The sequence below is a fragment of the Lissotriton helveticus genome, chromosome 3_1 (assembly GCF_964261635.1).
Source record: "Lissotriton helveticus chromosome 3_1, aLisHel1.1, whole genome shotgun sequence".
In the NCBI taxonomy this organism is placed as follows: domain Eukaryota; kingdom Metazoa; phylum Chordata; class Amphibia; order Caudata; family Salamandridae; genus Lissotriton; species Lissotriton helveticus.
Genome location: NC_136061.1, coordinates 1,754,012,418 through 1,754,033,992, shown reverse-complemented (window position 1 = coordinate 1,754,033,992; position 21,575 = coordinate 1,754,012,418). Strand labels below are relative to the sequence as shown.

Genomic DNA, 21,575 nt, shown 5'->3' with positions numbered 1-21,575 from the left:
AACTTTCCTACTAGTGGCCGTTACGGGGGAGGAGCCTCGCCCCCCCTGCTGAAAGCCAGCAGAGTCAAGGGCAAATAAAATGATTAGTGTTTTTATTATCAATTTATTTTGCGTCCTGCCAGCCGAGCCGGGGTAGGGGCACGGACAGCCACAGTGACGCTGCATAACCAGGGAGGAGGGGGAGTGGCGAGCACTGGCAAATGCGCATGAGGGATTGGCCGGCCCCACAGGGCCGGCCAAACAGTCATGCACACTTTACCTTTCTCCGCCCAGCAGTGTTGAACAGCTGGGTATAGAAACCAACACAGGCTCCTACATTATGTCTGAGCGCCAAACTGAAGCACTCAGACCAATTTCAGCGTTGCTCACATGCTGGGAAGCTGGGAGCCTGTGCTGTGTGCACCAGGTTCTGGACATGGGCACAAGGGTCAGGCGGAAGGCAGTGGTCATCGGACCAGGTAAGTGCAGTTAATTTTTTTTTTTGTGTTCCCCTCCTCACCCGCCCCACCACTTCAAAGTACCAGTGGTCACTCCTGCCTCATACAGTCTTAACTTAGCACATAACAATTTTTTCTAAACTACTTTACATGGCTGTAAATAAAGACTTTTTCATACAAATTATCATAGGTCTAAAGCAGGGGTCTCCAGCCTTTTCTGTGAAGAGCTACTTGTGTTCAAGGAAAATCATACCGAGCTGCTAATGTGCTAATAGTGAGCACACCAGGCAAGATTACATTAGTGGCCACCCCATGCTAGATTAACATCAGTGATTACCTCAGTGCATCAGGCAAGGTTGTAATCAGCAATGTGAAAATGGAGTTATGAATTTGGAAATGCAAATACAGGGTTAATACATGACAGCCGTAGATTCAATGCCTCTCGCACCAAGGTAATAATTTTAGTTATGTCTCCGCAATGTCTCAAGATTTATCACTCAAATATCTGTTTTAAATATCATTTTGGAAACCCAGCCAATTGTCTCCAAACATCAGCTAAGCACACGAGTTCTGAAAGAAATACATTTGTTTCGAATGCACACATTTCAATTGTAGGTTGCACATATTAATTCAAACAAGCATTAGCTTCTACTTTAGTAGGCTGGGCTGCACACAGGCGAGCTACTTCCAGGTAGCTGGAGAGCTACCAGTAGCTCACGAGCTAATGGTTGGAGACGCCTGACCTAAAGCTACCTGGATGAGATGTTCCTCACGGCAGCAGGACGCATTTTCCTCCTCGTAACATGGGGTGTCCTTAATCTTTCACCAAGGACTTTATCATTGGTATGGGTTGGGTAAACAATATCATGCTGTCAGCACTACGCAGGAACTACAGCACACTATTTGCTTTTATTCTCCGTTACAAAAGAGTCTGATAGAGTTGGACGTTTCCATTTGTCAATATACAAAGCAGATGCAGCTGATCTCTTCATACATTGGATGAAGAACAAGTATGAATGTACACAGTCTTTCCGTTTTTGTGACAATTATGAATAATGGGGCATAGGGGTTGTGCTGTAATAAAGGAGAATCAAATTAAATTATGCTATGGCTTGTATCGTGTTATTTATGGGTTCTGCTGTGGGTATTTGGTGTTGTACATGTTAATCTGTTTAATATCTATTATTTCTAAACACCATTTTCTTGCTTAGTGATACCTTAGTATGTTGTTTTTTTAATCCAATTTAAAACTTCAGTTTTTTGCATTTAATTACAGTATGTACATTTATTTTCATGTTGAAATGATAAATATATTTTTACTTTCTCTACTGTAATGCCTATACCAGCAATAAATTAATAACATGATGATGCCGATTAGATGGGTGGGTGAATGTGTATACATACACACACACACACACACACACACACTCTTCAAAGATGAAATGGTCTTGAGCAAATGCAGTCGCTAAAACCAGTGAAGAACTTGAAGCAGATGAAGTTCAAGTTATAAGGCAAGATTGTGGCTAGACCAATGACTTTTCCAATGCCTAAAGCACACACCTAAATGCTTAATGTACGACACCAATGGAACCAGACTCCAGGGAAAAAACAATGGGTGAGATGGAAAATGTGTTTAATTAAAGAACATCTTTCTCCAAGGGCGAAGGTGCCGGATGCAACTCTTTTGGCTTCCTCATTTGCCCTCCTAGCTTTGAAGTTTACTTGCACATCAGAGTTTTGGCCTGAACAACTTACACACTGCAAACATTCTGCATTGTAGTCAGAAGGAAGGCAATGCACATATTCATTATGATTATCAAAGTCCGTTATCTTCCTAAAGTAGATAAATCAAACGTTTGTTTATGGTGTCAAAATTAAAAAGCAGAATCCAAACCACTGAAAGAAATAAAGCAAAAGATGTATATGTCTGGTTCCAGTCTGACAGTTCTGAAATCGAACTGGAAGATGCTGCATTTGGTCTGCAAATTTATCAGTATCCAATACTGAAATGAAATCTGAAGATATGCCAAAAACCAAAAGAGTTGTCCAATTACTCACCAGCCTATCCATGTTTCATTGGAGACACCCAGTCTAACACAACCAGTGACTTTAAAAGTCCGTCAAGCTCTTGAGGCCTTGATACAAATAATGCAGCAGTGGACAACATGAATGTAAAACAAGTTAATTGTAAAACGTGTAGGTGGCAGTCACAATATAAAAAACAAACCATCCTGACAAAATGGTGTGCATGTTGCAAGTGAAGTTTACTGAACAAATCCCCTACCAAGCAACAGATAATCCCTAATAATGTTTAATTTACCTAGATCTCTGAATTTCTTCTCAGGTAGGGTTATTCTAAGAAGGCTCTTACACAGACTGTCTTCTTCAGTTCTCCACCCTAGTAACACGCAATTGAAATAACCTCATTTGTCCTAGAGTGATGCTATTTTCCCATCAAGAGAGCAACAATAGTGATACTCAGTTTAATGGCATGCTCTGTAGCTCCGCAGAGTCATGGTAAAAGTGGGATATGACAAAATGTCTAAAAAAATACCTTTTGGAAAAATAATATACAAATGGAAGCTTCTCTTTTTAGGCCTTCCTCTCGCAATTTCGAAAGTAATCTTCCTCCAGGGCCCAGCTAGCACAAAGCTCTCATTTTCCTAGGCAGTCCTAGATGTATTCTGTTTCTACTTGAAAAACCTATTCCTCTGAGAAAGACACCTCTTTCCCCGCCAGTACAAGAGCTCCTGCACCACTGTGCATTATTCCTCCTCAAGCACCACAATCTCCACATTGTGAATCTCCTCATTTTGCTCTTCCTCCCCATCATCTTCATCTTTTAGTTCTGTCAATGTCATCACTTTGGTCTCCATCCCAGCCTCAGGGTCTGGTGCTGGGTCTATCTCAATGATGGTCTGACCTTCCTCATCGCCTGTACCCTCTACAGCTGTGGCCAGATCAGACTCCATGGCCACCAGTTCCATAGGGCTTACCATGCTGCTATTGTCCTGCATGGCAGCTGAGCTCAGGAGGGCCAGGCTGGAAGAAGGGTGGATGGTGACTGTGTCTGAGGTGCTAGTTTTACTGGAGGACACAACTGTGGCATAACGGAAGACTTGCTGGCCAGAGGGCATGGTGTGGAGAGTCACTGGATTTGAACCTTGGCTGAAAGTTGTGATGGGTACATTTCCCATGGAGAAAGGCTGGCTCAGTGATGCCAGGGAGATGGGTGCGATGACTGTGTACTGCTGCTGTGATTGTTGCGTCGGAGCAGAAGAACTTAGAACAGTGGCAGAGGCTGGGCGCTGAAGCCGGGGTCTCTTCGCAGGCTTTGGGTTTGATGTGTTGACTGGCATAAGGACCAAATTCTGGATTGTCTGAGGTTTCAACTTCTGCTCCTGACCTTGACGTTTCTGTTCCTCCAGCTGTCGGTCAAGGTCTGTGGAAGAAGAGGATAAAAGATAGAGTTGGTTTTAAGCGTACAAAACATGGACTGAAGTAAGTGTTTTGCATAGGTTTCACAGGTCAAAGAAGAGCTAGGCTCATATCAGTGGTTAACTTGAGCAGGTGGTTTCTGGTTCTCGGCACCAGCACTTACTTGTCATCACCACACTTATGACACTCAGCCCCCTAGTGGCGCTGCTCAGCTAATTTAGAGATGAACAGAACGACGGTTGTTTATGAATACAAAATACTAATACCTGCCTCCCCAGCCATTCCTTTAGCGTTGGGGACCTGGAATAATCTGAATTGTCGCACTTGCAGATGAGAGAGATAATTAGTAGTTGTTTTGGTATCGTCATTGGCAGCGATAATGGGGTAATGTGTGGTGCAAGCTGCAGTGGCCTTCTGGTCAGGGCCCGGGCACTTACCATTTTACAAATTAAGCACTGGCTAAGATTGAGCAAATTGAAACTACCAAATCTGTGCCATGCTACTATCCTTGCAGAAAAAACGTAGGGCAAGTCTTTTGAATACAGTGTCTTTTACCCGGAAAGGTAATTTACTGCCAACAATGAACGTGGTGGTGGTCCTGGCAGGAAATTCTAGACAGTCACGAAGAGGCCTCATTAAGTAAACAAAAAAAAATAAAATAAGGGTCTCTGGGATCCAAGAAAATGATTGGGCTAGCAGGGAGAGGTGAGCACATGAGGGTAACACAAGGCAAGCAGACTCACTCTTGCACTGTCAGGACATAAAACTACAAATCACTTCATTTATCACCCTTGCATGTGCATGATGCTTCTCTGGCTGGGTTCTGAGCAACACCACAAGCAGGGCTTGTCGGCTTTTGAGAGACGGAGAGATTTAAGAAATAAACCCCATTTCAAATGTTGGCTTCCTTCATCCTAGGAGTAGGTGGAGTCTGGGACGTTTTCAAGTTAAGGAAGTTTCTGCTCAGGTTGCCACCTTGACTGCATTTCCACATCCTTCTTGCTCCTTCATGGATTTTATTTGGACAGCAGCAAACCTGATAAATTAAACTGTGCATGATTACTGCTCGTCACATAATCCCATTCTTATTTTTTTTTTATAAATCTTTTTATTGGGATGTTCATATAAACAATACGAAAACAGTGTGTCACTATAGTTTCTATATTAGGTATCGTTGAAAATGTTCCAGCCTGTTCGTGCGTCACTGTGTGAAGTATCCTTTTATCTGCTGTTCTCCCCACCATGGGTTTGAGATGCATTCGGTTTCTGTGGTTCCCATTTGGTTCCCTATAAACCCCAATATGACCTTCTAGCCTCCTCCCTCCATACCTTTGAAAAAATAATAATTATTGGCACAGTCTCTCCCCTGGTACATCACTTTGTCTACCAATGTGCACCAGTCCATAACACTTCCCCAGTAAGGTTTGGCACTTCCACAGCCCACCATTTCTGCGCGATGTCTATTTCGCCACGATTAGGACCAACGCTGCACGCAGTCTGGAGTATTTTGGTAAACTGTCCGCTCCCTAAATGTTGAGACAAACCGCTTTGCATGTCACAGGTGAAAGGAGTGCCAATTGATCTCTTAAATCTTCCTCCAGTAATCTTGTATCTTCAGACAGGCCCAGAGTATATGAATAAAGGAGTCTTCTGGATAGCAGTCCCTTACACACTTCGGTAAGTTGGTCCTCCTGATTTTATGTAGGAGAATTCTAGAATAGTAGGATTTGTGCAATATGTGGAGCTGTAATAAACAAAACCCTGATCTTATAGCAATTTCTTGGGCCTCTCGTTGCCTCTTTCCATTTCTCCTGTTCTAGAATCTCCACTTCCAATTTCCAATCTAAGTTAAGTTTCTGAAGGATGTCCGGGAAGTTTTATAGATCAACACCACCACGCTTTTGGTGAGTAGGTCTGCCAATGTCTTCCAGGGGAGCTGATTCTTTTCAGTAATGTTCCCGTTTCTAAGGTGTGAGAGTAAAGCATGCCTAACTTAAGTAAGTACCTGTATTTCTCAGTTTCTGCTAGTTGACACTCGTCCCTAAGTGTCTCAAACAGGTATCTTTAAACTAGGTGACCTATGAGCAGAAGGAATAATGATACTATCATGTACCACTTTGTGAAACTTTCAGGTTCCCAACCTCCGGCAAGGTGTCACACCGGTGTTTATTCCGTTATGGTAGCTTTCAGTTATACAGTCACCTCTCTCCAGGTTGCTGCCACCGTATCCGAATGGATCGGCTGTTTCCCCGGGTTGGCTCTTACATAGTACAACAGGGTAACCACTAGCTCCCATTGAGTATCTGTCCACCCTAGCTGTTGGTTCCTCTTGAGCTGTGAACACTCAGTCATTTACTACCCCATGATGGTCCGGCCAGTAGTAGATTTTGACATTAGAGACAACTATACTTCCATCATGCTCCCCCCTCGTTAGCTTCTGTAATGCAATATAGGACGGACCTCCATCCCACAGGAGCAGGAGCATTTCCGCTTCCAGGTTTTTGGAAAATACAATAGGAATTTGGAAGGGGTTTATTTTGTAAGGCATATAGAAATTGAGGTATGGTCATCATCTTGAACAGGGAAGCTCAGCCCAACAGTGGCAATGTGCTCCAGTATTTCACAACACCTTTTAATCTTTCTAACAACTTGTACAGGTTTTGCTCAAGGGACCTTTCCTTGGCTCTAGTAAAAAAGTATCTGAATCCCTAACCTACTATTAGTATCACACAGTTTTATGGGAGTTACGGTGGTTCTACTGTGAGTGGGTATATTTGGTGTTAGAAAAAGGGCCACTAGTTGTGTGGCCTGCATATATAACCGGTCCACATTTGTCCTTCACTGGGAACCAAACACCCCATTGTAGAGCTCAACTTTCCCAGGGTAGCGAAGCAGAGCAATCCATGGCCTACTTTAGGAAGGTGGTGTGGGCAAGTAACCACCATTAACAGGTATACAATAAGAACCTCAATCAAGGATTGTACAGTCTGCTTTTTCTTCTGAAAAAGTCAAAAGTACATTTATTTCACACCCAGCTCAATACTGTGCAGTAGTTTACAAATATACGTAAGCTGGGGGGGGAGGGAGGTTTGTGTTCCTGTGGCTGGAGTGAAAGAGTAATTAACCCAGTCCAGCAGGGTGACAACATGCCTGGGCTCTGATCCTGGCTGAGCAAAAAAAATAAGACATTCCTGGATGACCAATAAGCTACACAGATATGTCTTTGGACTTTGCAGAACGGTTCAATTTACAAAGGTTATGCTTTAAATCGGTATGACTCCTGCCCTCTGTCTGTAGACCAAGGAAAGTGAAACTGCACTCTAAGGAGGCCTTTCCCAAAGGTATACAATGAATTGTCACTGCAGACAAGCCAGTAAGCTACATTGACTTTGTCTATATGTGTACACCAACATTATAAGGCCAATCCCAGGTCAATACCCAATCCTGCTGAGTCTCTTCTGTGCCAGGTTACCTGTGCACAGTTCCTGGTCTGCACACGACCGGAATCTCCCACACGCACCCCTCACGCTTGTCAATGTGTAACCAGCCATATGCCTCTCACTTGTGTGGCATCATGCCTTACCTGGACACTGGCTGTAAACATGCTCAGTCCATTTACCATGAGTTTACTGTGGGTCAATCACAGGTTATGAGGCTTCCCCACAATAAAAGATCAAAACCAGGTGATCAACGAGCGACAAATCCGAAGATTAGATGGGCAGAGCCTCCTTCTCACACTGAGATTTCCCCCAATGTAACTTTTACCCGAGTATTGACAAGAGCTCTTAAAAATCTGAAGTATTCTTGAAATAGTCTGCTCTCCATCTCCCACGTATTCGAAGACATCACCTGCATATAGTGATATTCTTTCTTCCCAGTTGTCCATTCAGCATAAACCTTGGACAAGTGGGTCCTGCCGATCCAGGCCGCTAAATGTTCCAATGCTAGGGCGACCATCAGAGGGAAACGCAGGTATCCCGGTCTGGTCCCCTTCTCAAGCATGACCGTGTCATATGTTGTGTTGTTGACCTTCAACTTAACCAGTTGGCCTTGCTGGTATGCTCAAGATCACACAATCTCTCAGGATCAGGTTGTGTCATCTCCCATGCTTATATGGGGTCTCTAGGATAGGTACTTCCAGTGAAGCTTTCTTGTTCAAGGAGACCACCTAGTAGCTTATTCTTCCTCCAGTCCCTCTGAGTTCCTGGACTGTCTCCTCTGTTTCTCCACTTCCACTGTGTCCTTCTTCCTGTAACTGGCCTGCTTGTGGTCGGCCTTGTTGTGGGTTTTCTTTATGGGTCTTTTTTGGGTTTGTCTTTTCAGCAGCTACTTTAGTGTCAGGCGGACAGCAACCACTCCCATGTCTCCTATGACCACTATCCTCAACTTTGCAGGGAACATCATGTATTTTCTCCCTCAGGCTCTCAGCGCCTTCTTTACATCCTCAAAGCTGCGTAATTTTTGGACACTGACTGAAACCTAGAAAGAATTTGAACGTGGCATTTTCATATTGGAGATTATCGTGCAACCTAGAGTATGGATTTTGTCACGATAATTAAAAATGTGAGCGATTATCGTTCTTATTGGAGAACCTGGGAAGGGTGGCACCAAAATAACATTTTACATTTTAACTGCTACAGGTATCTGTGTCCTCCGCCACACGAAAAAGAAAAAAAAAACATCCAAAAGGAATTAGACTAAACTTGCACTAAACTGAAATTTATTCTAGGATGTGCACTTTCTTGATTTTGGTGGAAATCCGTTTAATATTTTGAGAAATCAGTGTTACAACTTTCTGTGGCTGGGTTTAAAAGGATTAAAAAGAAAAAAAAAAAGATAGATCTGGATCGTTATAACACAGATGACCATTCTTGGACCCAAATTCAAAGCAAAGAAATTTGATTGGACAGGGTCCGCTAATCCTCTGCAAGGGCGTTCGGACACTTGTTGGAACCCCTTCCCCCCCACCCCAAGCGGTGTGTGTGGGAGGGGGTCAAAATCCGGATACCAGGTTCACAAACCCCACAGGCCCTTCAACAAAGACCAACAAATTAGTATAACTTCACAAATTTGCCCAATGCACCCGCTTCCTCCTCAAAAATTCGTGCTAACGGGGTTGTTTGACTATGGCAGACTTGTCACACACCAAGATGAGTGCAGGGACGACCCTGGAATCAGGCCCTTTGACCAAACCTGGCTGTGAAAGCCATGCATAGTATGACTACCTAAACATAATTACGTTTGTAAAGTATACTACTTAGGTTTGTAACCTGTCAACCTGACTGGGATAATCAGATTCCTTGCAGATGCAGAATAGCAATCAGTGTAAAGGGTAAGATTAACAGACATTTTCTGATAAATTAGTTCCCGGTGTGAAATGCTGTGTATTTTGTGCTCATATCCAATTATCGAATGGCAAGTTGTCGTCATGTTGAGTATGGCAAACTCCGAGTGAATTAATGTACATGAAACACTACATGACTCTAAAGAAATGGAAACACTATAAACCGGAGTGATATTTGGTTCCAAACAGAGGTTCTTTCCCTCCATCCAAGTGCAGATAACTACCTCTGTAGTTTTTCACTCCCTTACAACCGGAATGTGTAAATGAAATTTACCAGAAATTTACCATCAAAAAAATAAAAACAGCAAACAAAACAAGTCTAGAGTATGTGTAGTTTTTCTACAAAGCAGACACTTTAAGATAGGAGAAATAAAGAGGGTTGGCCTCAGGCAAGAACACACTGACAAGTTACTTTCCCACTTGCCTGCCAAAGTGTAATGGAACTGCTCCTCACTTTGGTCAGTCTCATTTTTTCTTGTGTCCAAAACCTTCTTGATGGTGTCCATAAGGCCAAAGGTGTGAGCGACATTGTTCAGGACAGCAGCATCTGCAAAATAACCCAACAGGTGAATTCCAGCAGACAAGAAGCAGTGGAGGGGCAGTTCAATTAAGGAAATACACTCTAAGAGCAATATGGTAAATTACTGCAGCAGTGTACTCTCCCACTCGTATAAAGGAGTAGTTTCTTACCTGTAACTCCAGTTCTGTAGTAGGGGTATCTCTGTTACAGTCATAATCTAGTGAATAGTCCCGCCTATGTGTGTGGACCCCGGAGCAATCAAAATAGTCTATTAAGTTGTCTTCTTCTGCAGTCCTGCATAGACACTTACGAGAAAATCAAAGACAAATAATGCAGCCTAAAACTACAAGGCTACACTGGCCAGCACTTCATCTTATAGTGAAAAACATAGCCAAATATTATAAAATTTTATACGCTTTGTAAAGTTTCACACCTAGAGAAACTCCCCTTCACAAAAGTCCTTTGTCATGATAGGGAGGAAGGGTTGGACAGACAAGCCCCATAGGCTGCCATTATGTGTCTGGAAAAGGGATACCGTGCCTTTAAGGAACTCTCCAGAAACCCTCGGTATCCCTGGATGCACAGCCAAAGGCCTTTTACTTTCAGTTAATTTTGAAGGTGTATAAAGCTAGGCCTGTAGCATTCAGTACATTATCATTTCATCCACCCGGGAGGAGGGCAGGCGCTTATGACTAGAATAGATACCCCTACTACAGAACTGGAGTTACAGGTAAGAAACTACTCCTTCTGTAGTGGGGATCTCTGTGTATAGTCATAATCTAGTGAATAGAATGGCAAGCCCATCCCAACAAACCAACCAGCGGTGGAGGAAACAGATAAAACTATTACTGTGCAAACAGATTTCTCAACGAAGTCTGCCCAACCTGAGCGTCTGCTCTGGCATCAGAGTCCAGTCAGTAGTGTTTGGCAAAGGTATGGACCGACTTCCAAGTGGCAGCCCTGCAGATATCTGCAATGGGAACATTACGTAGCAAAGCTGTTGTAGCTGCTTTGCCCCTGGTGGAATGGGCCTTAGGCTTACCCCCTAATGTATTTTTAGCCTTTTGGTAACACAATTGGATACAGGACACTATTCATCTAGAAATGGACTGTTTGGAAGTGGCAAGACCAGTCTTGACCGAACCATAATTGACAAACAATTGGTCTGACCTACGAATGTCCTTAGTCTTATCAACACCCTTCTTACATCCAGGGAATGAAGAGACCTCTCCGCCGGAGAGGAAGGATGTTGAAAGAACGTAGGCAAAGTTATCGTCTGATTGACATGAACATCAGAAATCACTTTAGGCAGGAACTTAGGGTGAGTCCTCATGACAACCTTAGAAGCATGAAACACTGTATAAGGCTCGTTGCAACACGAGTCCTGAAGCTCACTCACCCTGCGGGCCGATGTTCAAGCCACAAGGAAGGCCGCCTTCCAGGAAAGATGCTGCAGAGAAGCCTTATGAATGGGTTCAAAAGGTTCCTTCATCAACCAAGAGAGCACCACATTCAGCTCCCATGAAGGCGACGGACGCCTAACAGGAGGAAACACTTTATTCAATCCTTCCAAAAAGTCCTTAGTTACAGGAATATGGAAAAAGGATGTTTGTGAAGGGCATTTCCTATACGCAGGTAATGCTGCGAGGTGAACCTTCATAGAATGAAAATTAAGGCCAGATTGAGCCAAATGCAAGAGATAAGGAAGGATGACATCTTCCTTGCAGGAGGTAAGATCAGCATTCTTGGACATGCACCAGATGCAGAACCTCTTCCACTTATAGGCATAGGAAGTCCTGGTGGAAGGTCTCTTAGCTTCCTTGAGTATCTCCATGCAGTCGTCAGGCAAGTTCAAGTGTCCATACTGTACTATCTCAGGAGCCATGCCGCCAAACTCAACGATGAGAGGTTGGGGTGCACCATCTGCCCCCGAACTTCATTAGAAGGTCCGGCTGACATGGAAGCCGCAGGTGGGGCTGGAGAGACCAGTGGACCCGGTCTGTGAACCACCACTGTTGAGGCCACTCCGGAGCAATGAGGATCATCCGCGCCCTGGACTGAGACAGCTTGATGAGCACTGCCGGAATCAGGGGAATGGGTGGAAAAGCGTACAGAAAGCTGTTCGACCAGCTGATCCATAGCGCATTCCCCAGAGTCCCCGGTTGGTAAAAACCTGGAGGCGAAGTCTCGGTATTTGCTGTTTTTGGTGGTGGCGAACAGATCTATGTCTAGAGTGCCCCAACTTTCGAAGATGTTTCCTAGCACCTCGTCGTTTAAGACCCACTCGTGGTTCTCCTGAACGAGCCTGCTGAGTGCGTCCGCTGAGCATTCTGCACACCTGGTAGATGGGTCACCGTTATCAGTCCTCTGGCTAACAGCCAGTTCCAGATCGCCTGCGCTTCTTGGGGCAGTGATCTCGAGCCCCCTGTTTGTTGAGGTAATACATTGTGTTCGTATTGGCCATCAGTACAAGCAAGGAGTTGGTCTGGAAGGACGGATGAAAGGCTTTCAGCCCCAAACGAACAGTTCCAGAAAGTTGGTGTGGTACGTGGATTCCACCTGGGACCACTTCCCCTGGAACTGAAGATGGCCTGAATGCGCTCCCCAGCCTTGGAGAGACGCATCCGTCACAATAGTCTGTGTGGGAATGTCCTTGTGGAAATGGACCCCCAAGAGGAGATTCTCTGCCGAACACCACCATCTCAGAGACTGTTGAGCGTGTAGAGACAGTTGGGTCCTGTCGTCCCAGCTCCCTCGTTTCTGGTCCCATTGATCCTCCAAACATTCCTGCAGCGGTCTCATGTGGAGGCGTGCATGTGGTGTGAGGAAGATGCAAGAGGCCATCGACCCCAGAAGAGAAGACACAGTCCTTACTGTCGTTGATGGAACCGACGGGAGAGCCTGAGCCTTCCGAAGGATCGATAAGCGTCGCTCCTCCGAAGGAGACACGCTTGCTCTGATAGTATTGATGGAGGTTCCAAAGTACTGCAGGTACTGAACAGGAGTCGGAACGGACTTGGACATGTTGATGTGCAAACCCAGCTGAGTCAACAGAACGGCCGTCCTGTTGAAATGCAATTGCGCTTCCTGGAAGGTGGAGGCTTTGATCAACCAGTCGTCCAGGTACGGGTAGACAAACACCTTGTTCTTTCTCAGGTGCGCTGCCACCACTGCCATGCATTTTGACAAAGTCCTGGGTGCAGACTTCAGTCCAAACGGTAGTACGGTGTACTGATAGTGAGAGGGAGAGGTGTGGCGCCGCGGCCAGGGTGACCGACGTTGGAATCTGGGGATCACGGTTTGATCCTCGGTGCCAGTGGCAGATTAGCCCATCACCATGTGACTCTGGGCAATAGCTTGCTTAATCTTCCCGACGACCCCCAGCGCCTGGAGACCCTTACGGGAGATGGTTCGCGCTTTACAAATGTGGATTATATTATGTATATATATATTGGTGCCGACTAGGAATCGCAGGAACTTCCGGTGTTTCCGTGCAATGGGCACATGGAAGTACGCATCCTGTAGATCTATTGAGCAAAGCCAGTCTCCTCCCTGCAGCTGAGGATAAATCTGGTGCAAGGACAGCATGCAAAATTTCTCCCAGCGAATCCATTTGTTTGCTTGTCGCAAATCCAGAATGGGCCTGAACTCGTTCTTGTCCTTTTTGCATACCAGAGTACAGACCCTTTCCTCTTTGAGACAGAGGGACGCCTTTTATCGCCCTTTTTCTTAACAGGGTATCAGCCGCCGCTTGGTGCGAAGGAACCGGTGGCATAGCTGGAGGAGGGCTGACAAACCAAAGACTGTATCCATTGCAAACAATATTCAGCACCCGCTTGTCCTGAGTAATTTTTCTCCACTCTGCCAAGTAATTATGTATGCTTCCCCCCACCGGAGCGGGTAACGGACGAGGGGGAAGTAACTCCTCAGGGCTTAGACCCGGACGGGCCCTTATTCGCAGAGGAGGACTGCAGTCTGCCTCTGACGTTTCTGGAAGGGTTGTAGCTGGTATTGCCATTGTTGTTGCTGCTGTTGGCCAGCTTGGCGACCTTGCCCCCGTTGATACCTCTGGAAAGAGTAAAGCCTTTGGAAGGGACGGTACGACTTCCGCGGATCCTTCGGTTTCTCTAAGCCTACAGCCTTCAGCGTTTCCACTTCCGCCTTCATGCGGGCCATCTCCTCGTCCGCATGAGCCCCATAGAGGGTGGATCCTGAAAAGGGCAAATTAGCAATCCGCTGTTGTGCCTTAGGCTTAAGCGGGGTAAGGCGCAACCAGGAATGTCGCCTCAAGTTAATGCAATGGCAGTACCCATGCGAGGCCAGGAAAGAGGCATCCGCTGCCGAACTGATGACCTGATTTGAGACCATCATGCCCTCATTCAGAATCTCCTGGAAGTCTTCCCTCCTGTCTCTTGGGAGGAGCTCAATAATTTGTTGCAGGGACTCCCACAACGAGCGATCATATCTGCCCAAAAGTGCTGATGCAATAGCTGCCTTCATTGAAGTGGCAGCCGTACTCCAGACTTTCCTTCCTGCCGAGTCCATGCGCCTGCTCTCCTTGTCCGGAGGAACCGTAGACGACGGGGCAGTAGAATGCTGTTTCTTGGCCGCTGTCACAATGACAGAATCCGGTACAGGATCTGCTCTCAAGAAAGCTGGATCAGAATCCGGTGGCCTGTACTTCTTTCGAAGTCTCGATGGCGCCGACTTCACCGAGGCCGGCGTCAGAAACAGCTACATGGCCGGTTCTTCCAGTCCTGGCACCAAAGGCAGCAAGAGCGAGAGAGGTGTCTGCGCTGCAACGTTTCAACGATCACGGAAGTGGTAGGGGTGGACACAGTCAATGTGATCCCCAACTTCGCTGCCCCCCTCAGCAGCACATCTTGGAAAGTTACAATGTCATCCACTGGGGACACTCTCGTTGGGGGAGAGTCCTAGAAAGTGGGAGAATATCCCCTGTCACTGGATGAGTCCGTATAACTGGACCGTGACCTGTCCCTCCGCCGACGATGGCGTGACCTTGTTGAGGATCAACGTCTACTGCGAGAGCGATGCCTCCCTCTGGATCTTGACCGTGGCTTTCTGGGCCTTTTCGGAACCACCGGCCCCAGGGGCTGCGGAAGCGGAACAGGTAGTGCCGGAACCACAGGGCTCAGTAGTGGAGGCTGAGGCAGTGGTGGAAGAGGAGGAGGTGCTACCTACAGAGCCCTTGCCTATGCAGACGATTTAGTAGTAGTTATCAAGGATATCGAAAGGGCTTTCCCTAGGATCGAAGAACTAGCAGCAAATTTTGGCTCCTTTTCAGGATATAAATTAAATTTATCCAAAACACAAATGATTTTCGTAGGTCAAAATCCTCCGCTTCTTAATAATATAGTCTCCGAAGCAACCTATCTGGGGGTTAAACTAACACCTATTTCGAAGATTCCTAATCTTAATTATGCCCCGATTCTGAAGAAAGCCAATTCAACCCTGGAAAGAATAGATCATTTGCATTTATCATTACACGGCAGGAATAACGTGCTAAAAATGCTGATCCTCCCAAAATTTATATATTTATTTAGAACAGTTCCATTGTAATTCCCGCCTGATTTTTTTAAGCAACTTGAAAGAATGTCAGGAAGATTCTTATGGGGCTACAAAGGCATTAAGAGAGCTCACAAAAAAATGATCCTACCAAAGGATAGAGGGGGGTGGGCCGTTCCATATTTCTTATTCTATTATCTGGCTACAGTATTACAATTTATATCTCCTCTGATTGTGGGCAACAAAACTCTTATATCACATGCACACTCCCCATCGATATATGAATTAGTTCTAGGTACGGAAGCTAACAATCAATTTTTAAGAATAATAGAACCAAGTTACTACAAAAAAACAAAATTTAAGATTATTTCGGCGGCAAATAAAACATGGAGAATTATAAAAAAAACTGACTGGGATTCCAAAGATTGTAAGATATACTCCCTTAAACTCACCACACTGTTTCCCCCCTATATTTAGAGATCCGGTGATGAAAAGGTGGAATTATAATGGTATCCGCTACCTGAGTGATTTATACTCGGCCAACTCTACCACTATATCTACCTTTTCTGAACTTCAATATAAATTTAGACTCCCTGTTCATGATTATTTCAAATACTTACAGATTTTTAGCTTTCTAAATTCGCTCTCTCTAAATGATCGACAAGGTCTTAAAACTATCTTGATGATAGACAGTCTTTATACTAAAAGAAAAATAGGTTATTTTTATAACCTATTTATAACCTTTCTTGCAGACGATCTTTCCTTGATCCAACACAAATGGGAGGAGAAACTGGGTGTAAACGACCTTATGATAAAAGAATCAATTAAGACAGCTAATTCTATTCTAATTTCAGGGCGATCACAAACTCAACATTATATGGCTATGTTTGATCTCTATCACACACCAGCTAAAATCATGAAATGGGGGGCTACTGTTGGTATAACCTGCAATCGATGTACTCTGATTGGAGCAGATGCAATACATATGTTCTTTTCTTGTTCCAAATTACATGGTATTATTTCAGAAATTCAAATATTTATCGAAAAAATCACAATGAGAACAATAATTCTTTCACCAGAATTGATTTTATTTGGACTATCAATAGAGACTATAGAAAGAGAACAACAACACCTGATTTTTATTATGATGTCCGAATTTCGTGCATGTATCACTCAGGAATGGATTAATTCGGAACCACCTTCGTTTTCTATGTGGAGGGCTCGTTTATTAGCCAAATTTAATTTTGAACTGGCTATATATGCAACAAAAGGAAGAAAGAAGAAACAATTAGGGATGAAAATCTGGGCTCCGATACAACAATGGATTCATGATGAAACGACTTAAATATCCTCCTGATTTTACTTTTGTCAAAATTTTATTGGCTGCTTATAGAAATTTTTGTGGTTTTGCCGTTTTTTTTATTGTCTTCTTTTGTGTTATGTTTCTCTTTCTTGTTCTTTAAATGTAGAGTCTGTTATTATGAATTCTATCCATGTAAACTGTAATCAAACTAATATGTTTTTTGTTTGCAACATAAAATCAATTAAAAAAAAAATTAAAAAAAGGAAGAGGAGGAGGTGGTGGAGGCGCAGTAGTCCTTGTCCTTGAGGGCAAGTAGGTCCAGGGTAATAAGATTCCGGTGACCTAAGGACCCGTCTCTTCTTGCAAGCAGGCCTCGGGGAGAACACTCTGGAGGCCGACCTCTCTGAACGCTAGCGCCGGCACCGCCGAGACCGGTGACTCGCTGAGGACGATGAGACGCTCACCACGGAAGCACTAGACACTGTTCTGGGCCTTGACTTCCTTTTAGACATCGACGTTTCTCCTCTCGACGTCGATCTCCTTGACGTCTCTCTTCTCGACGTCAAACTTCTTGACGTCAACGAACTCCCCGACGTTGAGTGTCTTCACCTAGACGACGATCTTTCTCTCATCGACGTTCATCTTCGCGTCGATGTTGATGGCGAACGGCGGTGTCGCCTTGACGGCGAGCGCCTGCCTCTTCGGGAGTCATTACGGCATCGATGGCGTGTCGACACCGGTGAACTCCTCGACGTCGACCTCGTCCGAGGTGTCGTCGTCCTACCCCTCGATGCCGAACGACGACGTCGCTTCGAACCAGAGCTCTGGGTCGACTGGGAACAAATGGTAGTTATACCTCTAGATGCCGACATCGAAGCCATCGATGTCGACCGGGACCAGTGCCTTTTCTGGGCCTTTTCTTGACTTGGGAGTCCCCCAGAGGCCGATGCACGGGCAGAGGATGAAGATAGAGTCCCTCTATGCCCGGAAGTCCCACCTGTTTCTTGATGTCTCCTTTGCTCCAGGCCTTGGAGACGAATCTTCTCCCTGTCACGCAGGGTCCTCCTGGAGAAAGAGTGACAAATATCACAGGAGTCAGGGACATGGCTAGAAGGGAGACAGTATACACACTCAGTGGGGTCAGATTTAGCCTTCTTCCTACCACACTCAGGGCACTTGTCGAATAAAGCTGGCATTTCGACAATATAGAGGTGGCAAAACTGGTCAAAAAACACAGCAACTGGAAGAGGAAGACCCCAGACGTCGAGTGAAACACTCAAAACACTGGAAAAGTTCCAAAAATTGAAGATATACCCAAAAAGATAGAGCTCAATGCTCCAGGGTCCTGCTAGCAGGAGCCGGAAAAAAGAACTGAAAGTAAAAGGCCTTTGGCTGTGCATCCTGGGATACCGAGGGTCTCTGGAGAGTTCCTTAAAGGCACGGTATCCCTTTTCCAGACACATAATGGCAGCCTATGGGGCTTGTCTGTCCAACCCTTCCTCTCTATCATGACAAAAGATTTTTGTGAAGGGGAGTTTCTCTAGGTGTGAAACTTTACAAAGTGTATAAAATGTAATATTATTTGGCTATCTTTTTCACTTCAAGATGAAGTGCTGGCCAGTGTAGCCTTGTAGTTTTAGGCTGCATTATTTGTCTTTGATTTTCTTTTAAGTGTCTATGCAGGACTGCAGAAGAAGATAACTTAAGAGACTATTTTGATTGCTCCGGGGTCCACACACATAGGCGGGACTATTCACTAGATTATGACTGTAACAGAGATACCCCTACTACAGAACTGGAGTTACAGGTAAGAAACTACTCCTTTATACGAGTGGGAGAGTACACTGCTGCAGTAATTTGCTCCGGGGTCCACGCACATGGGCGGGACTATTCACTGGATGACTATACACAGAGATCCCCTACTACAGAAACAAAGTTCACTTTGTGTGTTTAAACAGCAGGCCTAAGGCAGTACTCAACTTTGGCCACCATGACTATAGGGATGAGCGATCTGTCATGGCTAAGCATCAGAAACTTTAGGTGTCATTTATCAGAAGGGTAGGGGTTTCCTCAGTCTTTCCTCTTCCACCTTCTGTGCTCACAATCAGTTGCATAACAAATGAACACCCAGAAAAGGAGGTTATCAGCATTGCTTTTATTAAAACTGCATAGAAATACAGAGTGAAGAATGGCCGGATTATATAATGTATCTCCAAACCAACCCAAGACAGGCCAGCATTTATTAAGAAAACAAGTTACTTACCTGTAACTGTAGTTCTCCAGTATTGGAAGCTCTCATAGATTCACATACCTGAATAATTTCCCAGTCGTCGAGACGGGAGTCTCCGGTATATAAAAAAGCAATGCCTAGCAGTATAGCTAACTAAAAAAAGGCCTAGGTCCATTTCCCTTTTGCAACCTTATGTAAAAAAGGACCAAACTTTTCCCTTAGCCAATCAGAGCTCCTCACCCTCTAGAACCCTCCTAATAGAACCTTCTTCCCCTCTGATTTTCGGGCACTTGTGCTATAATACCTGTTGTGCCAAATCCGAGGTGAGTCTCTCAGGAGAAGAGGGTGGGCGTATGTGAATCTATGAAAGCTTCCAATACTGGAGAACTACAGTTACAGGTAAGTAACTTGTTTTCTTACTTCAGTATTGAAGCTTTCATAGATTCACATACCTGAATCAGAATAGCGAGCAGTAAATCATAGCACATTTTGTTTTTGTTACCTGCTTCTCACAAATAGGCAACACATGATACTTGCACATAGTAGTAACTGTATCAAAATACTCAGACATATCGCCCATAAATAACTTTTCCAATATCATACAACAATAAAATGTGCTTTTCTTACAAACCAAAGGAAGGAGGGATGACAAAGAAGGCTCACCGTTATTGGAAAAGGTTCCTCAGCACCGCTTGTCCCACTGCTACATTGCTACTTGCATGAACATCCAGGCAGTAATGCCTGGTGAAGGTAAGCGTACTCCTCCAGGTAGCTGCTCTGCAGATGTCCTGAATAGAGACGCCTGAAAATAGAGCAGTAGAGGTTGATACCGCTCTTGTGGAATGTGCACGAACACGTGTTGTCAATGGCTTCCCCTCCGCCTGATGACCGAATTGAATGGCATTCGAGATCCATCGTGCAATTCCCCTTTTTGATAACGGGAAACCTTGTCTGGGGGCACTAAAAGCCACAAACAATTGGGTAGATTTTCTGAAGCGTCTTGTCCTTTGCAAATAAAACTTCAGGCAACGCTGGACATCAAGAGTGTGGAGAGTCCTTTCGGCCGCCGTAGATGGTTGAGTAAAGAATCTTTTCAGGATTAATGGCTCATTTAAATGGAAATCCGTTGGTACTTTCGGAATACATTTTGGATTTGTTCTGAGCATCAATCTGTCCTCCCTGAATTGCAGAAAAGGTTCTTGTGTCATAAGGGCTTGTAGTTCTCCCACCCTTCTGGCTGATGTCGGAGCTATTAATAGAGCCACCTTCCAGGATAGGAATTTTAGATCAGTTTTGTGAATTGGCTCAAATGGTGGTTTAATCAGTTGTGATAAGACAATGTTCAGTTGCCATAGAGGCAAAGGAGGCCTGATAGGTGGGTAAACTCGAAACAACCCCTTCATGAACTGTTTCACAATTCTTTCCGACCACAGAGATGGACCTGGTGAGTTTCTTCTGTATCTAGAAATCGCCGCCAAATGCACTTTAATAGAGGCATGGGCTAATACAGACTTTGTTTAAACAACAAGGAGGACAAAGTTCCTATGCCAGGGAGCAAAAAGTCACCCATGCATTCTGGTGCAAAAAGTCACCCATACTTAAAAAATTGAAAGAGAAAGAAAGGAAAAAGAGAAAGGGGGATTCCTAGGTATGAAAGACCCAAAATTATGAGAGGGAAAGACATTGTGTTTCCTCTGTTGCCCTCACACACCCCGAAGAGTGTCATGCTTCATCATCGGGCGTTTGCTCCTCGTAGGGCCGGCGCTGCAATTCCCTACGGGTCCCCCGAAGGGTCACTTTATCGGAGATCTTTTAGAGGAATGCCGGATGATGCATGCGGGTGTGCGGGTAATGAGTCAAGAGGAGGGTAAAGAAAAATCGTGCCAGTGTGATAGATTGAAATTAAAACAAGGGTAAACATGCAGCGATATGTTTAAAAGTATACCCTTGGCAGTCAATACTGCAAAAAAATTATTGACCCAAGAGGACTATTATGCCTAGGTGTCAATTGTCAAGGTCAACATGTTTCGCGCTTCCGTTGCCCATAGGTCGTTAGCGCTTCGTCAGGACCATAAAGAATATATAAAGTGCACGTGATTTAGTGAGTATAAAAATTACCCTCTTATCTCAATCAGTGTGGAGTAGAACCTGTGTACCCTTATCATGGTCACAGCTAATAGGTGGAAGCCACTCCTGAATGAAGCCTAGGAAATTGAAAAAGAACAAAACAAAGTAATAAGACAGCATCGATGACAACTTGATGCCGCAAAATGTACCACATGTGTGTACATCAATTACACTTAAGCAATAAAGTAGAAAGGCACACAGGACAGGTTGATCGTAACTGGTCAAAAAGAGGGGGGGGGGGCTTTGTTTAATATGGTTTTGGCCCCTACCCTACATAGCATCAATATTGAAAAAAGGCGGGGAGGAGTTTAAGTGGTCCTCAACCTAGTAAAGTTTAAAATATATGGTTTCACAGTATACCTGGACTTCATTGCCATTGCAATGCTGTGATTTTTTGCCCCACTTTTCGTAACTGTAGATGTGCGCAAGTTACGTAATGGATAACCCTTTAAGATAGCAATTTAACAAATTGTATTTTAAGAAAGTGCTGGAGTCCATTTGAGTGTTCACGATTAGGTAGCAGTATCACAGGGCTATATTACTTGCAGGACGAAGTGCGGTCCAGATATGACATTAAGATAACCCCTTTATGGTAAATTATGTGGCGATGGAGGGCATTGTACTTAATTATTTCATTTTGCAAATTGCCT

General features: G+C 44.6%; 1 protein-coding gene across 6 annotated transcripts in view; it reads right to left on the bottom strand.

Annotated features, from left to right (window-relative positions):
- Positions 1–2,053: 2,053 nt before the first annotated feature.
- The window catches only part of GMEB1 (glucocorticoid modulatory element binding protein 1), a 279,277-nt gene continuing 259,755 nt past the window's right edge, over positions 2,054–21,575 (bottom strand). For all 6 annotated transcript variants that reach the window (XM_078682572.1, XM_078682575.1, XM_078682574.1 and 3 more), the window contains 2 exons: positions 9,644–9,766; positions 2,054–3,879 (listed from right to left, as the gene is read on the bottom strand). In XM_078682572.1, coding sequence (XP_078538698.1) covers positions 3,203–3,879; positions 9,644–9,766 — 800 coding nt within the window. In that variant the 3' untranslated portion in view covers positions 2,054–3,202. The remainder of the gene's footprint in view (positions 3,880–9,643; positions 9,767–21,575) is intronic.